This window comes from Myiozetetes cayanensis, unplaced genomic scaffold (genome assembly GCF_022539395.1).
Source record: "Myiozetetes cayanensis isolate MyiCay16 unplaced genomic scaffold, myiCay2020 scf2-11, whole genome shotgun sequence".
Lineage (NCBI taxonomy): Eukaryota > Metazoa > Chordata > Aves > Passeriformes > Tyrannidae > Myiozetetes > Myiozetetes cayanensis.
The window spans coordinates 7,462,712-7,483,970 of record NW_026087411.1 but is presented as its reverse complement, the minus strand read 5'-3'; the positions used below and the strand labels follow the sequence as shown (position 1 = coordinate 7,483,970).

General features: G+C 40.6%; 2 protein-coding genes across 4 annotated transcripts in view; one reads left to right on the top strand and one right to left on the bottom strand.

Annotated features, from left to right (window-relative positions):
• Positions 1-21,259, top strand: part of MACROD2 (mono-ADP ribosylhydrolase 2) — a 1,470,694-nt gene that overhangs the window by 1,392,021 nt on the left and 57,414 nt on the right. The gene's annotated exons all lie outside the window — the stretch shown is intronic.
• APLF (aprataxin and PNKP like factor) lies at positions 850-21,248 on the bottom strand. Of its 3 annotated transcripts, none has more exons than XM_050314975.1 (9): positions 21,129-21,248; positions 19,601-19,752; positions 18,299-18,425; positions 15,685-15,863; positions 12,641-13,023; positions 7,685-7,810; positions 6,386-6,432; positions 5,442-5,480; positions 850-1,743 (listed from the first exon to the last, which is right to left on the bottom strand). In XM_050314975.1, the coding sequence occupies exons 2-9, from the start codon at positions 19,697-19,699 to the stop codon at positions 1,538-1,540; spliced, it is 1,206 nt and encodes a 401-aa protein (XP_050170932.1). In that variant the 5' UTR covers positions 19,700-19,752; positions 21,129-21,248; the 3' UTR covers positions 850-1,537. The 3 variants fall into 3 exon arrangements, with proteins under 3 accessions (XP_050170932.1, XP_050170934.1, XP_050170933.1); XM_050314977.1 differs by having other exon boundaries at positions 21,102-21,214; XM_050314976.1 differs by lacking the exon at positions 21,129-21,248 and having other exon boundaries at positions 18,299-18,441; positions 19,652-19,752.

Below are 21,259 nucleotides of genomic sequence, written 5' to 3'. Positions count from 1 at the left end.
TGCTAAAGAAAGGCAGTGAAGGACTCCTCTGTGAGGCTGTGATGAACGCCTCCAATAAAAGTTGGGCAGTAAGGGGAAGGAAACCAGCATAATACAATATGAGATTCCAAAAACAGCTGGACCTTGTGGCAAAGGGCTCCAGAAGGGGCAGCATAGCACAGCGTAAAACTCTTCAGGGGTGGCACAGTGAAAGACTTTTGTGGGGCAGCTGCTCAGGGTGGACAAGGGGAAGGGCTCCAGAAGGTCTGTGAGGTAAGGAGCTGGCTCCTGAAGTGGTCAGGAGCAACAACATGGTGGTCCAGCAGGTCTGACCCATGGTTTCCACACTGGCTCACCTGTCCCCTGGCCCTGAGGGCAACAGCTTCCCCACCCAACACAGCCCCAGCATGGTGGGAGCAGGAGGGCTCAGGGCTCTAGGGAGGGGCTGAGGCCACACACAGCTCAGTGCAGGAATGGCAAGGTCCTGGCACCACTGGATTTGGTTTCCCTTGGCATTTTTTTCTCCAAGAGGAGCCTCTTGACAACAAGAGGGTGTGTGATCTTGAGTCAAAAAACCCAGTATGGGTATTGCAGAGGACACCACATCCACAAAGTCCTCCTGGAAAGTCCATAAAAACAGCTGGAGTGCATTTGGATATCTATTTGCAGCCACACAAGAATGATTCCCCAGATGAACTTTAGGACTGTGTCCAAAAAAGTGCCAAATTCACATGGTTCTAGTCACAGCCATCCCAAAACATACTAAAACTTTTGAACTTACTTTCTAGGAGGTTCAGGAAAGTAGTGAACACACCAAAGGCAAGATATTCCAACAATGTCTTCAGAAATCACAGAGACAGTTAACACATCTTTCCTACTGTATGGTACAAGTTTATTTGTGCAAAAATACAGTCAGTCATCAAGACCAGCTTTGCTAAGAACTGAACACAATTCCAGTGATATACAGGCATGGAAAGAGGTACTGCTGTAATTGGAGCAAATACACCATAACTGTTGTTGAGCCAACCAAGCGGTTCAATACACTTGAGATACCGTTCTCAAGTGATTTAGACAACCTGCATTTAATTACTGTACCTCAAGAGAACCAACAAAATGATACCTAAAAGGAAAGCTGGGAGCAGAATAATGAAGTTTACAACTGCACTAACTCAAAGGAACATTAAAAAATGGTTTAGGCTTTCCTAATGCCAGTGTTTCTTTCAAGCACAGGGAGATGAAGTTTTAACAACCTTTAAAATTGTACTTCAAAATACCAACGGCATTGTAAAACAAATAGATGAGTAAAAAAAAAAAAAGAAAAATCAACCAAAACTTTCAGAGCTCCATCCTGTGGGTCCACCACTTAATAAAAAAAGCTCCACACCACTCCCAAAATAATACATACGGACAAGAAAGGCATTGCTGAATCCCCTGGCCCCATTAAAATCTTCCTGTAGCTCCTACATCACTGAGAAAAAGTTTTCAAACAATTCCTCTCCTCTGTGCAACCACGTTTTAACAGAACCACACTGGACGCTCATAGCGTTGTTCCAAGCAGCTATTTTTTCGTCTTAACAAATCTACCTGCTTCTTGCACAAGTGTTTCAATATCCTCATTGTCCTTTTCTTCTGAACTTGGTTCCCAGTCCGAGTCCTCATCAGTAGGTTCACACTCCTCTTCCTCATCATCTATAAAGCTGTCATTAAGGTCATATTCATTGGCTTCACCATCATCGGCACTGTCTTTCTCCACAGCCCTTTTTCCTGTAGGGACAAAAATGTCATGTGCTCCCGAATCATAAATGCGGAACTCAAAAGCCCTCCCAGAGCCCACCAAGTTAAGTCTCTCTTCCTTGAGAGGAGAAGGAATCAGCTAAACACATCTATCTCCTGATTTACTTCCATGGTTACTTTGATCCTAGATCAAAGACGACTTCTTCATCCATCCATATATACTTAGGGCTATTTTATACTTTCAGTCTTTGGAATCTGACATGGCTTTTAATTCCTACTCACTTCTTTCCCGAGCTTCAGGTGAGAGAAGGGAGTCTATATCACTTGCCTCCTACGTTCTCCATTTGGATCCACGCTGGGTAGTCTGTGCTTCCTTTCTGAACATGGAGAAAGGAAACAGCAAGTGCTGAACACTTTCCTGAGCTGGGGGCAGCCTACCTGTGTCCCAGTTCAGTCTGTTATATCGCACTGCTTTCCAATCTGCTTCCCATCCACCTGCTTCATAACTTACATTTTGTCGTCAAATTGCCTTCTGCCTTCACAGCATTTCACAAACTTTTTTGTAGTTTGTCCTGCAGCAGCCTTTACACTGCTTGAACATGCTGGCACATTTAAATTGATTCCCAGAGGCGGGATAATCCTGCTGTTTGAAGAAGCCTTACCCATCTGACTTGATAGGCATCCATAGGTTGGTACCTATACACAGCTGCTGCCACAGCAGTGTTGCCTTCTTTTATTTATCAGTAGTGAACACTTTCCACAAGGTAATTTTCACTGCATTTTGGCTGATATGTGTAACCTTTTCTCTGCAAGCCTATGACATCTCCCTTTTTCTTGCATGTCTGCAATTCCTAACTAGCCATGGCCTGTTGACATTCTAGTCAAGTCTTATTCTGCCATTAAGTCACACCTCTGAGTTCAAGCCTCCAATTTTTGCATTCCTATCCAGAGATAATCTCTCCATGATAAAGGGACAGATAACTTATCAGTTGAGCAGTTATCATCAGCTTTCACATGAAACTATAAACATGTATTTTTTTTCTCAGCCACAGACCCCAGTCCAAATCCTCACCTTTATATTAACCATAAGCACTTTCCAGCAAACTCTTAAAGCTTTAGGTCAGAGTTCCAGGCGCTCAAGCTGCGTGTGGTGAACAACCACCACCACTGGTACCTTGTGTAGTCAGACCACAGCCTCTATCAGTTACACCTTTTTATTACTGGGAATGCTACTGCTCCAGAATTATCTTCCTTTTTATGCTTGCTAGTTTATTGTTTAAGAGACTTCAGTGGAAATTAATCATGGCCAGGTTAGCCCATACCAGCAGAATTTCTTGTAAGATTCATCACAGAGTATGGTTCTGCAGAATGAGTTATGGCTTGGAGGGGAGGGGCCACAACAAAGATGTTGAATGAAGTAAGAACAAAATCGCACTACTCAGACTAAGCTTATGAGAATAATAAAACCAAGAGCTGCTTAGCAAAGAAAAGTTCTTCACTTTCACACCACTGTGGGTGGCATTTTACAAGAGAAGCAGGAATTCTGGCACAATATTTACCACTTCTGTATTTTTCCTACAAATGCAGGACTAGCATAGTATGTTCTCCCTCCCTGCACACCCATGCTTTTAGACTTCAGCAGGGAATGATGCACTTCCTTCCATGTCTTCCCCATCCACCTCTTTCCATTGTAGTTTAATTCAGCATCAGCCCCCAACACCGCTCATTAAGCTCAATTCTGCCTCTTTCCCAGTTACTGTATTTATAAAGATGATCTTTAAACTTTCTCTGAAAGTATCTCCTTCATGTGGAGGAGAAAAAGCTTGCTGACCACTCCTCCCAAAGAGTTCTATTTGGAAGTGAGCTGATCAGCTTGCTAGAAAACCTACAAAGAAGTGTGTAGGAGAATCCTTCATATTTCATGGTCACAGCAGGTCATTCATCTCAGTAGCAACAACACAGCGAGGTCATTCAGTTGTGACAATTTAACGACAACATAACTCTTGACTTTTTTTTTTTCTTCCTCCCTCACAACTACTCCCCCAGTAATTTGCCTCAGACTATTTTTTAGAACATTCTCTGCAGGCAATTCATAAACCCCTCTGGTAGCAATTAGAATAAAAATGTTAAAAAACCAAACATGTCAAATGTCACGTAGAGCCTCTTCTCTAGGCTGCTGGAGTTTAAATACACACATAGGGAAATTAATCCTGCTGTGCTTAATGGTGCAGTTGTGCCAAACAGCACAAAATAAAGCTTAATGAAGCCCTGACTGCTTGTGTGACCCTGCTTGGTACAACTGCCTCAGGTGTGACCTGCTGAGCACCACCTTTTACAAGCTTTGCCCTCAAGAGAGCTAAGTAAGCCAGTCAACAAGATATTAAAAAAAAATTTAAAAACTCAGTAAATATGAACAGCACTTTAATGAATTAATTCCCTTCTTTCCCCTGTGCATGGAATATCGATTCTTCCCTGGTTCTTACTTAGTAACGAGAGTTGAATTAGACAGATTTAGACTTCTAGATATGCACACAGCCCAGCCTGCTTCATTCCACAATCTTCACCACTCACTGCTCTTACACTGCTGCCAGCAGCTCGGACCCCTCTGTAACACATTTTTACAAGGAACCATCTGATCAAGATGGGGCTGGTACTTGCATCACAGGAGGCACCAAAGCACACAGGTAACAAATAAGCCTCAGAGTACTCTGGTGCACAGATACAACCATAGCAAGCATTTGGTGAGAGCCAAAGTGCACCCATGTTTGATAAGGAATTGGTATGGGAAAGAAATTTCTCAGCAGGAAGTTTAAAACAACCTCCTGCAGCCACCCACAACAGAAATGAAGGCCAAACCACTCTGCCTAGAAAACTAACTACAACTCTTTGCACTTTTATTTATTTTCTCTAGAAGGCAGATCTCATTTGAGGAATTCTTTAGAAAATGCCCAGCCACACCTTGGTGATCTCAAGGAAGACAAGCCAGTTCCCACTCCCACTCAACATGCAGCAGTTCCACACCGTCCTGTCTTGCTCAGGCCAGTGAAAGGAAAGACTGCATAGCATCACACTTTCAGACTGCTCTTTAAAGCTCACTTTTAATTTATTTTAGAAAGAATCAGAAGCTTCACATTTAGAAGCTGAAACACAAAAGAATCCTGGAAGCAGCCCTAAAGCATATTTAAAACTAGTGTCTATGCATCCATAACATATAAACTTCTTGCACTTTAGTCCTAACACGCCAGTATTTACTCTGAAATATCATTACCTAATTGTAAGAAAAGTTCATGTTCACATGCACAGATTATCACTTGAAAGTTATTTCAAGGTCAACAGAAAGCAGGAGAAATATCTACATGTTTCAGGAGCAATCAATCTTCATGGGGCAACCTTAACTAGCTTTATATGAAATATTGGATTCTTTTCATCCTACTGTGGCCCCTGTGTAAGGAAGGAAGAATTGATTTAGCCACATGTGCCTCTCCTCAAAAAAACTTGTTTGTTTCTTGCCTGCTTCCAGGGAAGTACAGACATGATCATCCAGAAAGCCTGGCCCTAATTCAGTTGAAGCAGTATTACTTGTAAAAAAACCAAGAAGGGTTTTACTAAAATAACAACTACCTTCTCCTCAGGTGAGTATTAGCAAGCATTAAATGCCAAAAACCCCTCAGCAGACCAGCTGTGCCCCGTGCTGATATGACCATTCATAACTTTTAGGACACACTCACCATTTCTTGAAGGTCTTTGTCGGGTTCCTCTTCCAGTTCCTAAGAAAGGGAAGTTGTTAGTCAGGACAGAGTGAACCCTGATATAAGGGTTATGCCATTAAACAAATCCTGCAACGGTTGTGCTGCACTTACAAGTATAAAAGCTACTCTGCTACCCAAAACCACCTTTTTTGTCTTGAATCATTCCCAAGAGATTATCCAGACGAACTGTTCTCAATATTATGACCCCTGCCATCCGTAATCAAATGTCCTCAACAAAAGGTTGGGGGTTTTTAAGAAGAAAACTGAAATATTTAAAAGCATTCATATATTTTATGCTATTGTTTCCATAACTGTAGTTCCTTCCTTAGTAATGTCACAATCCTGAGCCTTTACAGTAAAATACATTATCGTTACAATTCCGTAACTGTTCTGCTCTAAACTACTGTTTATTGCATTGGGATTTCATGTGGAAAAAAAAAAACAGATTCAATAATCCAGAAAAAGCACCAAAAAAAAATGTTAAGTATCTCTTTCAATTCTTTAAGAGCAGACAAAATGTAAACGGCACATTCCCCTGTGTTTTTCAACAAGTCAAGTTGCTGGGATATAAAAAGACAACAAAGCATTCGAATAGGAACTCAAATTCAGTTTTAGGCCTGAAGAGAACAGATATGCCAAAATTGATTCTCACAGTAAGAAAATCCCAGCCCCTCCCCCCAAAAAAAAACCACAAAGATGACAGATATGGTTGCAATGTTTGGTTTAGAGCATCAAAAGACTTTAAAATTGTAACTTACCAGAAGAAAACAAATCCCAGAAAAAAAATAACCCAAATACAGAGTGAGATGTAAACTTTATTCTCACAGTAGATTAAAGCATTTTATTACAAGTTTTGGGTAGCCATCACTGGGTTTGGGGGTTTTTTCCCCACACTTTGAGCAGTATTAACCAAGTTGGCTTACCTGGAGGTGCAGTGTGCTTGTATTCCAGCTTGTGCTGTGGGTTCTTCCTGCAAAGAAGAAAATAGTAAAAGCTTGATTCATCACCTTACTTAACAAGTCCAGAATTCCCTGGTATTTTATGGATAATTTTCAAGGCATAGCATTTAGATCAGTTGATTATGCTCCCTTCAAGTAGTGGTCAACAAGGGAGGACAACAAAAATAACATGAAAAGCCTTCAAATTATATCTGTTGCTTTATCAAAAGAATTATCACTCTTTCATGGATGCCTCTTTTCACTCTACACCCAAAGAATACAGCAAATATTAAGAAATTACCAACTAATACAGCACAGAGGTTGTCCTGTCTGGAAGGAGAGACAGTTTGGTGTTCAGATAAAGCATCCATTGTACTCCTGAAAAGCACATTGGCAATTTCATTACTGATCTAAACCTACATTGCTCAGTCTGAGATGAAAAGTTCATCTCATAGAAGTTTATAAGAGAAACACCTTTTCTGCATCAGCTGAATAGAACCATGGCTTTTTCTTAAAAGCTGCCCTCATTTAGTTACATTTCATGGAGAACGTGCTCTTTAAGATCACCACGCTTTCCAGGAGAAAAGACCTCTGTGCAGGGAGAATCTTCACTAACAGCAGACCTTAGTTTCATCATTGCCTCACAGAAGTTTTATTGCCTCAAAATACATTTTTTTATCCACTGTGGCTATTCCACAGAAGTTAAACTCTCCTAAATAAAAGTATAAAACCCAGACACTGAAGAACAAATGGAATAAAATAATATTTTGAGGAGAATCAACAGAGAATAAAAGAAAACAGCAGTCACCCATAAACTGCTTTTTATTGTTACCTCAACTGTGCTTTCTAACAACTCAAATACCGATTAAAATAGCTTTTGTACAGAATCTCAACAAACACTTTATCAAAATTTAAACTAAAAGTTACATACCAGGAACAACATATAAGATTAAATTATATATGAACAATACATTTATATAAAAGAACAGTTTACTGAACGTTGAAAAGAGAAGAAGTGTTGATCTTCAAGTCACTGAATAGGTACCAAAAGCCAAGTCTTCATTTGCCAGCTGAAATTACCAACAGAGTAGTGATTTTTACTGTGTCACTGTGCAAAAGGTGCGCAGACCCAGGTGCTTTAAAAGTAACAGTCTGACATTTCAGAAGGCTACAGTCAAGGTTTAACATCAAGAATTATTCTCATTATTCTACTGTCACTTTGCAACTGCAGGGGAGAACATCTTAACCTGTAAACAAGAAGAGCCACTTTGTAGTGTTTCTCACCTATAACAAGCTGTTCCATACGGGCACTCTGGTCGGTTGTCATCATTATCCTGAGATATCGTCTCCATGTCGTGATAGTCGTCATCATTAGGGTGACTGAACTGCTGGAAGTGAATGGGATTCTTCCTGCAAAAGAAAAATACACACCAAAACCTGACTGTTCTGTTTCAACACAAGAAGCCCAGACAAGAAAGGTGTTACTGTGTCAGCGACAGCTCATTTTCCTGTAGTTATGTGAAGAGGTGCTTTTAATGTTTAACCTGATGCAGAACATCAGACCTACTTTCAGGATAACAGAGGAAAAGTTTTGCCTCAGCTGCAACAGAGGTTAAAATAAGAATGTTTTTATTTGCTTTAAGTTTCAAACCTCCAACACATACAGGGTAGGTTTTATTTGAACAACAAATCACCATAAGACGTAACAACCGCACGTGTAGTTGAGCCACACCAATGTTAGTGATGAGAGCACATGATCAGCATCCACGATTTCCTGCTCTGCAGCACCTGAATCCAAGGTGAGCAAGTGGGGAACACAAATATATGCATCACTGACAGAACATTTTTGCTGCTTCTACGCAGTAAATTTCCACACACCACACAAGACAAGGCAGCCATAAACAGCATCACTTATAGAAGAGTTTCCTTCATAGAACTGCTGTAAGTGATGTTAAAAAGAACAAAAAAAAAACATGTTATAACTTCAAGAGAAATTCATGTGGCAGATCAAAACATACCACAAAAAATTACATCAAAACAAACATACTGGTACCAAAAGCAAATCTACCTTTTCCCCACAATTTCTTTTAGAGACGCTTTTTTTTCAAGCATAATATTTAAAAACAAGAAATGTGAGACATTTTAATAATTCGTTTTCCAAAAGAAATCCACAAAACACTTCAGCAATTACCAGAATTATTCCCAAAGTACATAACCTATAGTATGTTTGTGCACCTATCAAAGATCCAGTATCCCTTGGATCTACTTCCATAGTTGACAGGCTTCTTGTCCTAGTCTTTTCTGTTATTTCTGCAAACTGTAGGGTAAATAAAATAATGCTTCACCAAAAGCCATTGCTAAGTTGCATTTACCACTCTTTTATGCCACAAGTTCTCATGAAACATTACTTCTTATGCCAAATTCAGAGTGGTTGCCTACTTCTTTTCCCATTTAAAAATAAATGGGATGAAACTAAGTCATTTTAGAGCCCATTTGTTTTGTTTTCTCAATGAACAGAGCTAACAAACTAGCAATAATAGCAAGAATTCTCAGTTATTTGAAACACAATTCATCTTCTCCAAAGGATACAGCAGCAACTAATGTTCTTTGGAATAATTTTAATCTGTATTCCTACAACAAGATACATGTAGCATCGCAGTCTCCAAGGAAAGCAGGCCTTGTAGCTGTCAATTAGTCAATTTATTTTATTTTAGGAGATATTCTTTTCCTTTCAAAAATTTGCTTCAAGACCTACACCAAACAGCCCTTATTGGAGGAGAGAAAAAAATAAAAAAAGAAGTAAGGGAAGAGCAACAAAAGGGTCGTGATGCACAAGACCTCATCATCAGGCGTCAGGAGACTTTGGGCCAGCGGATGGTGCTCCTCAAATTACACATTTTCTGTGAAGCACCTTGAACATGTCCCACTGCAGAGGATCAGGACTAGGAGAAACATCATATTTTATCTTACCTTTACCTTGATAATTTGTACTTATTCTACTTGTGTGTGCAGCGCAACAATACCCAGCAAAAAAAAATGGAAGCAGAAGATGCATAGGTAATATTAAGCAAATATTTTCCCTTCTTGTGAAAAAAAAAACCCTAAGGCTTCTTCCTGAAAAGTTTTGTTTGAGGTTTTTTTTATCATTTATTTTTAGACATGAGATATTTGAGTTACAAGAGCACATTATCACACTGTAAGCTGCACTCCAAAGTTCAGTTTCCTAACAAAGCCTCACTACACAGGGATTTGTTATTCATTTGATCAAATCAAAACCATTATGCCTTAGTTGCACAAAAAGCAACCAATTAAAGACTCATTTTAAGAATAAGGTTTTATGACTATTGCCTTCATATAAACATACTGATACAGTTGCTGCACCTTTGCTTTTACACAAGCTCTGAATTTGTATCCTCACACTTCATGATGCAGGAAACTAAGCAAACAAAAAGTACGCAAATAAAAAGTTCTTCAGCATCAACGCAGTCAACTCAAGCAGAAGTTGGGAAGCATTGCTCAGTGGAATATTTAAGACACCTATTCATCTATGCAGCCACCCAAAGCAACTTTGAAAGCTTTTCCTAAAGCAATTTTAACTGACCACTCCAGAATCCCTGACTCCTCACAATCCCGTGCAGAATCATGGTCATCTCAAGGGCTTATTTTCTCAGCTACTGAAAAAAACTGGTAGTGAAAATGTAATAATTACTTATAAAGTTGTAGAATTCAAGCCTGCTGCTATGCCACAACTACACGAGATATTTTTAATTTCAAAATTTTAAGTCTTATTAGAAGACAAGACTCAAAAAAAAAAAAAAAAAGGAAAAAAACCACAACGCCCCCCAAAACAAACAAAAACCCCAAACAAACAAACAAACAAAAAACAACCAAAACAGATGCAGGTCTTTAGTTTCCAGACTTACAAGACTAAGGTGAAAGGACAAATACTTTTATAAACAAATAAACAAACAGTAAAGTATTTAGAAGAACATACAAATCCAAAGGTTGGTTGAGCATCTCCTGCTTTGACAGGTAAACAAGAGAGATTTACACACCACCATTCAGCAGAGAACTGTATCACAGGTTATGGCAAAAAGATTGAATTGTGGACAAAATTTGTGAGTTCCAATGTAGAGAACAAAGTTCAGCTCTCCTGTACCCCTTCCATGCAGCCTTTGAAAAGGAGAGTGGTGATGGATTTACTTTTATTTTTGATTTCCTATTCTTCTAACTTCAGAAACACAAGCAACAGACAAGAAAAAGAGTACACAACAATATTCAGAGGGCGAGTTCCTTGACAACAAATACAGGCAGCTACAACACATACAGAGCACTTTGTCTCCCAGTGGTAACAGCAGTTCCTTTCCAATTTGGTAAAGCTTCAGGCCACCTCAGAAAGAGAACATGACACTGCAGGAAGGTGACAAGAAGATTCCCTGGGTGAGAGGTTCCATCAAGCTTGGTTCTTTCAAAATCAGTGATTTCAAATTCATAAATGAAGAAACCGAAGTACGGGTTACAAAGTCATTTCCTAAATGTTTAAGACAGGTGTAAGAGATGTCTAATCCAATTAATAGGTTTAATAATACATAAACTGCTCTAACACAGCTCTGCACCAATGCAGAAAAAGCTACTTGGGGGCCTTGAATTAAAAGCAAATACAGACTACAAAGCACATTTCTATTGCTGCAAACAGGCAGGTTCAGTCTCATGACATTTCCTGCAGATCAAAGCTGATATTTTTGATACTATTTGCAAATTCCTTTGACTAAGTAGGATTAATATGTGTTATTTCAGAACATTCTTTTTTCTTATAAAGCAACCCTTTCCAAAAGTATTGCTGCCGAATGTTTTGCAATCAAGAGAAGAAACCAAAAAGAACTGAGCACATGTAGACTCCTACTCCCTATTACCTGTTCCTAAGATTTGCCTTCCTAAAGATTAGGAATATTTCAGCATGTCAGAGCATTAAGTCATCTTAATACCCATACAGGGGAAAACTTGTCTGAGCAAAATTACAAGTAGTTGGAGCAAAACAGAGGCTGCGTTTGTAGTCCTGGGCCAACTGAATTGTCTAATAAAATGTTTTCCTCATAATCACTAAGGGAAAAAACGAGATACATGAAAACTGAAGCATGATGATCTCATGAACACAACAGCGTCATGGTTTTGATATACAGAGTTATCTCAGCATTAGGCCCACCAAACACAGAGTCACTTGTGTTTAGTTGTTTTCTACTCAAACTCACAGTTTTTCTTATTGCTGAAGTCCCTTTGGGGAAAGGGAAAAAAGTCACAGGACTCCCTGTTTCCTGGATTAGCCTCATCTTGTGTGTTTACAATGCACATGAGTTTATCTAGAGCTCAAAACCTTCTCCTAAATGTAGTTCTCAGGTCACCGGGCATTTTCTAGTCTCAAGAGCACCTCTAGATTTACATCTTCCCTTTAGTGTAACAACACAGAACACCACACATCTTTTCTGGGTAGAAATAACTATCAGGAGGCCAGGCTGGAACATTTGTATGAAAATCCTCCGCTGTGAATTAAGAGGATAAGACTGGGGGAGAAAAAAGAGGAAAAGAGGAAAAAAAACCCAATTGTTGCAGTGTTTCCAAAGACATTGACCAGAGAAGGGTTAACCTGGAGTTCCCAAGTACGCCTTCTTCTGGTTTTAGGGGGAAATGAAAGCTTAAATAAAAGCACAGAAAGGCAAAGTTATAATAAAAGAAATTCTTGATTATTTAGGGGTGACAAATAATAAGTATTTTAAATGCATCACAAAGTAGACAATGAATAAAAAAATAATAAAACTTCAGTAAATACAATTATCTTTCATATAAGTCTCATCTGGTAATAAAATAAGCCTACAGGGTCTATGTTGGGCATTTCAACCTTTTACATCTCTTCTCCCTGCTGGTTCCTGGTACTGTACACACACATCTTTTATTTCTTTTTAAAATGGACCTTTGTCTCTTACTTCCTACCACACTTCATCTTTTAATTTGCTGAAGTACTTCATCCCTTGTTTGGGCTACATTAGCAGTTAGTAAGACATCTTGGCTCCTCCTTTTACCCTTCTAAAATTATTGTTCTGCCCTTTGTTTCTCATCAGTCCCCTGTTCACCAAAAGATCTTTTTTTAAAATAATAGTTTTAATGACTTTACAGTCTTCTCTTCCATAGCTAATACATTACTTCTAAATAGCAAGCTAGCCCAAGCTAGTTTTAATTTTGCTTTACCTGTAACAGGCACTTCCATACATGCAAGGTGTCCTCTTATGCTGGATCTTTTTGAAGCTTTCTGAAGCATCTGCACTTCTGGTTGAATCAGAAATCTCAGTCCCGCAATCCATATCTGCATCAGGCTCAAGAATCCCTTCCTGGGCACCACAATATTGGGAAGTCCTGCCCCAGTGAGCTTGTTGGCTTGTAGAACCAGTACTCTGCTCTTTGGTTTTTGTTTCCTCAATTCTATTGTCTTTACTTGAGGTCTCACCTGCTCTTTTAGAACATTTGCTATGCAGCTGCCTATCATTTTTTTCCAGGGGGTTTTTTGTTCCAGTCTTGCCATTTCCTTCTTCCATATCTCCTGTGGTATTCTCAAGAGGAAATCCAGATGTATTCTGTGGAACAAGGTTACATTTTAAAGGACCTGAAAGTTTACAGTCCAGAATTCAAAGCTTTAAAAGTCACACTGTGCCTCGTCATTCCCCCTTTCAAAAATCAGAGAACCACAGAACAGCCCAGGTAGGAAAGGACCTCGAAAGATCATCTGGTCCAGCCCTTAAAATCTTCTAATCCACTTTCTAAGCTCAAGTTCTCTGCTAAATAGAGCTGCTGAATGAAAGGCTGGAGTTGAGAAAATAACACACAACACACTTTAAAGAAAACTTATCCTAAAGCTCCCATTCTTGGTCTCAGTTCCCTCACAACACGAGCTCCTCTCTCACCACCTCAGTTTGTGAACAGTACAAGGACTTTAATTTAAATTAACTTCCAATCAAAAGTACTCCTCTTGAAAAAAAATAATGGGCATTATATATAGATGAAGATACAGTAGGCTCTAGAAGAATGTACACTCCTACAGTAGAATCAATTTTAATCTGTTGAGTACCAAGATATATGGTATATTTATCTATATATGAAAGATATATGGGAATGCATGATACACACTTTGAGTTTAAACCCATGCTGATACATCTTAAATGTTTCAGATAGTGACTAAATCGTAAAACAGTCTGTCATAGATACCATCAGACAAAGAGTTCAGCTTTGACACATACCGCATTTTAAATTTTGGAACAAATGTACATTTAAAATGAGAGATGTGTCGTTTAGGAAAAGAATACAAGATACATAACCAAGACAAGAGCACTGTCCTGACAACTGAGACATTACCTGGAAGCATATCTACACTGAAGGCTGAACTACTCTGATACATCACAGAACTATTCCAAGGTCTCTGCTCTCTACAGGTTATTATCCAAGTTTCCCCTCCAGTAAATTTATACTTAGTTTACACAGATGTGTTTGGCAGAGCTCGAAAAGCAGACAGTGATCTCCTGTTTGATTTTGTTCCTTTCAATGCAAGCCTCATAAAATTTTATCCAAAACCAGAGACAATTACATTTGAGCAGCAACGTGACTAAGAGAGGACAAAGTCAGCATTAATATCAGATGATCCTGACAGCAGCACATTTAGTAACTCAACTCAGAGACAAGACAGCTCCCAAAATAAGATTCAGCAAACAACTGCAGCGTATGAAATCAGCCTTCCTTTGCAAAGGGAGGCACAAATTACCCTAATTTGCGACTCACACCTGTGACTCTCTACCCATCCATTGCCTGTATTGTACTTAATGAGACTAAACACTCTCACTCATTAGGATCAGCTACACACCAGGCTGCGATCCAGGGAAAAAAAAAGCCACCCGCACTCCAGCACTGGGATAACACGGACGGGCCCTTGGCGCTCTCTGGCGGCCGCTGCCGCTTACAACAATTCGGATTATTTTTGCCTCCTTCCCTAGGGAATATTTTCTCAATCGCCTTAAACGTGACATCAAGACCGTGATTTGGGCTTTGATGTCAAAATTACAGTCTTTCAGAGCTCTCTGTGATTATTAATTTCGCTTACACTTAACCCATTAGTTCTCCTGCAAAGTCACAAAGGCAATTTCTTATACTGCACTTGGGACTGAAATGATTTATGAAATTATTAGGTGAAAATAACTAAGGCTTCCTACTCAAAAATCGCAAAATAGAATAATTCATTATTTAGTCACTCACCTTATAATCTGACAAAGAGAAAACAGCACAGCAGCTGTTATTAATGCCCCTAATGAACAGCGAAGCTCACCACTTGGAACATTTTTCCAGATTAACCACTGTTACACCAAAACTACTCCGAAGGGTTTGCTCTCTGTGAGCAGTTCATTTCAATTAACTTTAACATTCAATTAAAAAACCAAAATCAAACCCCCAATTAGTTCTCAGTGTCAAAATCATACCAAATAATACTACTTTAAGTTGTTTTATCAGATCCTGGAACAGATCCAGGCAATTCTAATGCCAGACATTAAAAACACCTTCCCAGGTTGTTCACTTAGAGGATACAAGTGAGAGCCTTGATTTGCTCTCACCAGCACATGCTTTGTTTTTCTTTGGCAATGATCCTTCTCTTTTTCTCACTTGTAAGGTGTTGTCAGTAAGGATTTTCCTGCCTGTAAACTGCTGTGAGGTCACACAGACAGTGACCAGCTGGACTGCAGGGTCTGTTGACTCATTGTCACAAATGGTTTGGGATTTCAGGCTACTTTTTTTTTTTTCCCCCCTTTCCTTTTTTTGACTCGAAGATTTTGAGACAGTGGCATAAGCACACTCCATGCTACCCTTCCTCTGAAACACAGCAGCTGCTGAGCCACACACCATCATTATCTGACCATAAAACTTCACCTACTAGAAAAGAAACCACACACACCAAGCCACTCCTAGGCCCTGAGCTTTGGCCCTTGTCTTCCTGCCTCTTGCTGCAAAGCTCAAAGTCTGGTATTTCTGTGGAACATTTCGAGTGTGATTCTGAGGAGGACATGCAGAAAACCAAGTCACTGAAGGTTGTCTTGATCCTTGCTACACAGTTGACCAATGGACTGGTATTTCAAAACAACAAACCACGAGCAGAACACACAACGATGTTGTAGACCCAACCTTCAACATGACACTGCCAACTGCACTCTCTTTTTTCTGTAATACCACAGTTCTTCCCTGAGCCAAAAAAAAGTTACCTGAGATGAAGGAATAGGGATGGAAAGGCAGCTTCTTTTCCCTTGATCTTGCTCTTCACCTTCAAAATCCTCTATAGTGTCTCCAGATGCTGATCTTTTTTTCTGTTGCACATTTACTTCTGATTTCAATGGCTCCATGTCACTTTCCCCCCTTCTGTAGCCTTTTTTCTTTCTGTGACCTAAATAAATAAGTAAATAAATAAATAAATAAATGGGTACTTTTGGAATGCAACTTTTCCAGTGAAATCCTGATGACATTAGGAATCTACAGCTACATCAAAGCAGGACACAGGGCAAATGGCACGAGAAACAGCAGCAGTTGTGCTTGTGCTGTTTCAACAACACATTTTACACTTACTGCTTGTAGGAGTAAAAAGTATGTTTGAGAACAAAACAGACACTTGAGGTGGAATTTGGAGGAAAACAATAAATACGTGGCAAAGGATATTGTGGAGTGAATGTATCTCTATGAGTGACAGCAACTCAGTTTACACCACAGAGGTGTAAGGATGGCTTACCACAGACCTTTGGTGCAACTGTCCCTTCAGACCACCTGTTTACACAGGCAGACATTAATCAGGGCACAGCAAAATCAGAGTGTGCCCATCTTCCTGGGCCACCACATCGTGGCTGATCATTCCATCGGCCAAAAACCAACACAGAAAAAGACGGTGAAATTAAGTTCTGTCTCTGTGAAAAAGTTCACATCTCAGGAAACCTTGAGATCTCTGCACTGAAGCAGCTGGGACAGACCCAGGGCCACCCTCCTGGTTTTGCTATAGCTTCATCTGCTGCAAAACACACTCAGAAGGAAGATACTTGATTTTAAAAGACTCCAAAAACTCTCTTCCTTCAAAAAACTGTGCCAGGGTGATGTGTATAAAGCAAGGAACTTTCCCAAATTTTAAAATCTAATTTCAAACCCACAGATCAGTGCCACCTTTCTAGCCAGAAGATAGACATAAAAGGGCAGCTTTTTGGAATTCCTCTCTACGTTTCCACATTCCCATCCAATAGCACCCTAAAAAGATGCAAACCACAGTTTCAAGAAAATATTTTTGATTTGCAGAAGAGATTGGCTGTTTTATTAAAGCATTAGATTCAAAGCTGGAAACACCTCATGTAATAACTTTTTTAACAGCTCCAAGAGAGTTTGCATGTAACCCCAGCTCCCTCTAGGTAAGGCCTTCAGATACCTCTCACTCACACAGCTCCAAATCTCTATACCAGCACAATCACAGCATTCAGCCTTTGTAACAAACATTATATTCACACATATAACAAATGTTTTAGTGCTTGTAGAGAAAAAAAAACAAGCAAACTCCATTCCCCAAAAAATACAAAACAAAACCACAAACATAAGAAAACAATCACACCAGAACAGGACTCAACCAGCTGAAGTCCTCTAGTACTTGCAATTTTTACATCTTTAAAGCCACAGTTGCCCAGGTCAATGCACACAGACATCTGTATTTACTACAGGAGAGAAGAAACCATTGGTCAAACACTGCATGAAACACTCCCATTGGGCTGCTTGGGCATCAAGAACCAAATCCATCACAGCATCCCAGTAGAAACAGCAGTGGGAAAGAGAGACACTAAAGCAGAGCTGCTGCACATGGAGGAGTGGAAAACACACTCATCAGCCACAGGTCATAGCTTTGGACTGATTAACAAAGGAAACTCAGCTGTTCACACCCAAATCATCTCATACCTCCCCACAGAAGGGCAAGGAGGGTGGGTGGGGCACGCTGCCTCCAGCACAGAGAAGGACAGAAATGCCAGAGGAGCTTTGCTAAGTCATTTTCCTCCTCTTCTTCTTTAGTCCTCCACTTCCACCAATTAAAGTCAGCAGGGCAATAAATGCTGCTGTGCAGTAAGACTATCTAATGGCAGCTTAAGTACGAAGCTCCCAGAACCAAAGTTGGACAAGCTATAAAATTTTCTTGAGGTTGTGCCAATGCAGCGCCCTTGTGTGTCCTGCTGACAGTGACTGAACGCAACAGCAGCAGTTCAGTAATTTCCTTTTCCTGGAAAAACACGAAGGAATGCAACGTTATTTTAGCCTCATGTTGGTATTATACTCTGAACAACTGCTCCTCCAAGCAAGTAACTTTGGGCTAAATGATCAAGTTTGATTCATTCACGGTTAAAAAACTAACACCCAGCACCAACCCAAAAAACCCCTACTTTAAAAAATCTGTGAAACTAGAATCTAAATGTAGAAGGGCAAAACATCACTGACTTAAGTGTGGAGAAGGACTGGAATTAAAGGTACAGAAATTACCCACAATTTACATATGAAATAGGCAAGTTTATAGGAAAGGGTTCCAGAATATCCGATGCTCAGATGTCCAAAGGGGGTTTATTATCTGGCATTAAAAAAACAAACAAACAAACAACAAAACAACAGAAAATCAAATTATGAGAAAAAGGTCTATCACACCCATAGGACTGATGACAAAGGAGACAACATAAGTCACTCTCCATCAGCTGCCCTGCACGAAGGATGGAAAGAGAAGTAACAGATTAACACTTTCAACCATTCATCAAAAATTACATCCAAGCACACAAATGCATATTGGAATGCAATTGTACCACACTGCAAACCTACCTGCTGTCATTACAGGCTCAGACACCCTCTGCACCAGGAGATCTCCTTCCAGCATCCAAGATGGAAGTATTCTCTCTCTTTGAACAGATTTTGACTGTTTGCTTTCGTTATTGTCAGAAAGAGGAACCTGAAACAATATTTACCTTTAATATTTAAAAGCTACTGTTTAGTACCTTTATCCAATTACAAAAGACAGGAGGAAAACAGATCACAATTTGTACACAGTTGCAGCCTGGGTGACCACTTACTTTTTGTTTTATAGTTCCCACTCACTCAGAAAAACAAAGTCTATAGAAACCTTCATGCAGGAGTTAAAAACTCTCTCCTCAGACCTTTGGAATAAACATCTAAAAGGCTACAAATTGAAAGTTTCATAGAAGAGCTTCACCAGCACCTAGCTCTAGAGTTTCCACACACAGACATAACAGAAAGAGCAGGTTTAACAAATGCCTCTTTGTCCAAAAAACCCCAAACAATACAAACAAAAAAACCTCACAAAAATCTCATTCATTATTTACAGAAAGCAGCATTATCATTGTGAATCTCCACTTACTGACAGGTGAGTGTCCACCCCAGGGATCTCAGCTATGGCAAAAGCTGACATTTCATTTGTTGTGTGCAGTTGTTACCTCCTGTACCCCAATACTGACCAACGTGTCACTTTAGCACTGGATACACAACAGAAGGTGTTTAAGAAAAATCCCACCAGCTCCCCACACTATTTATGAGACTGTCTGAAGGCCACTGGACTTAGAAGTGTTTAAAAAAAAGGCAAAAGATGTTTACTTCAAAAACTCTATTTTACTGGAGAGCCAGGGAAAATCTGGGCAGTTGTTTTTCCGTGTGTTTGTATGGATCTTGACAACACAACTTCATCCCACCTGACGATCCAAATGAAACAGGCTGCCAGGACATTACAAATGTCTGTTACTTATAGCCAGCACAAGACACCCACAGTCCAACTCCAGGTTCTCTTTTCTCCTCTTTCAGAGGCTTTTGGGCTGGCTGGAACAGTCATTTATTCCCCCAGGCCTTCACAGGTACTCAGGGGCAGTTACTGACATGGAGCAGAGGCCAGAATTAGACTTTGTTCTTTAGCACTCAGCTCCCGCACTGTGAGTCCGAAACACTCCTGTAACACATTTGTGTACTTGCACAGCACACAGTCCCAGCCAATAAACGAACAAATTTTGACAGCAGTAATTTACCTCTCTGGGAAAAACAAAGGTATACAAAGCACAACACCTTTGTAATTTTCAACACACGCAAATAATGAATTTCATTAAAAAATTCAGCACCCACCACATGTCTAGAGGCAGCATCATTATTTCTCATTTTTGCAGCTCCCTGTACCTCAGAGCTGGAATGTGCTGGTTCCATTAGCAGTGGAATACAGGACATCTCAACAGCATGAACAGTTGGTGCTCCTTCTGCATCAGCCCCCCAAGTTTTTTCTGACAAAACAAAATATATTTTAGCTACTCACACATCACAAATATAAACACGCACTTTTGACTCAAACACAAAAGTTGGTCTGTATGTTTGTCACTAACAAATACACTTTGAAACTGAACATCAACATTCTATTACACCAACTTCCAGAGGAAATAAACACGCCTTTCTTTTACCTCACACCTAAAGTATTTTGAACAAAAGACTCTCTGATCACTGCTGGCCCCACTGCTGTGGTGTTTTGGGTTTTAAGTACAGAATTTACACTGGTCACTGCCACCACAAAACTTTCAGAAAGCTGAAATTACAGCTCAGAATTTGCTCTACTGTAAATCCACACAACTCCCCAAAATCTGCTTCTATACTAAATGTCAGGCAATGATTTTAAGATATGGTTTTCAGGGTCAGGTGCCAATCAATCCAGTACTTTCTGGTAAGTTCTCACTACAGGCTACAAGTCTGCAGCTCTCAGGTGCCACCACCTACTCAGGTGCTGGTTTCAAAAGGCCAGTTCAGAGCCACCACATCCAAAATGCTTTTTAAGCTGTGAAATTGCACTCAAACTGCAATTGTTTTTCCTTCAAGATTTAGCCCTTCCACTACTCAATTCACAAAACATTAGGGGAAAACAATGCTGTATTGCTGCTGTATTCCCTGCATAGCCAATCACTGCCACCTGTTCCTAAGCTCTATGCACTCCAGGGAAGGCTCATGATGACCAGCTGAACTCTCTCTTCATTGCCTCACAAAGAGAAGCATGAAAGGCCAAGAGCAGAGAAGCCAGGCTCTGCCCAAAAAGGCTCCTCCAGGTGCTGCTCGGGAGGTTTTGGCTCTTTAGAGGCTTACACAATCACCGAATGGATCAGGCTGGAAGGGACCACAGTGGGTCCAATGCCCCGGCTCAAGCAGTGCCATCCCAGATGATGGGCATATGGTACAAGATTGCATCCAGGTAGTTCTGGAATAACTCCACAACTTCTCTGGGCAACCTGTTCCACTCACACAGTAAAGAACTCACACAGTGAGTATTTCCTCACTTTCAGGTGTAACTTCCTGCGCATCAGTTTCTGCCCGCTGCCTCCTGTACTACTGCTCTGCGCCATCGAGCAGAGCCTGGCTCCATCCTCTTAGCACGCCCCTCCCAGATATTTATGCACATCAATGAGGTCCCCTCTCAGCCGTCAATTCCCGAGGCTCAACAGCCCCCGCTCCCTCATCCTTTCCTCCTAAGAGAGATGCCCCATTCCCCCGGGCATCCTCGCTGCCCTCCGCTGGTGCCGAGTTCCCCCCGCCCCAACCCGGACACGGGGCAGCGGTGAGGCCCCTCTAAACCCCTGCGGACACGACTCACCCCCGCCCTGCGAGGGGGTGCCGCTACCTCGGGCCCGCGGGGCCGGGACGGGGATGGGAACGAGGATGGAGCCGATCCCGATCCCGGCAGGAGCCACCACCGCCGCCTCCTGATGACGCGCGGCCTCCCCGTGACGCGGCGGGGGCAGCGCCTCGGCG

Coding starts and splice junctions, on each gene's coding strand:
- APLF (XM_050314975.1), bottom strand. CDS start 19,699: ATGTCCTGTATTCCACTGCTAATGGAACCAGCACATTCCAGCTCTGAG. Junction 13,024..15,684: donor TCCCTATTCCTTCATCTCAG/GTAACTTTTTTT, acceptor CTTGTTCCACAG/AATACATCTGGATTTCCTCT. Junction 1,744..5,441: donor ACAAAGACCTTCAAGAAATG/GTGAGTGTGTCC, acceptor TTGTCCCTACAG/GAAAAAGGGCTGTGGAGAAA.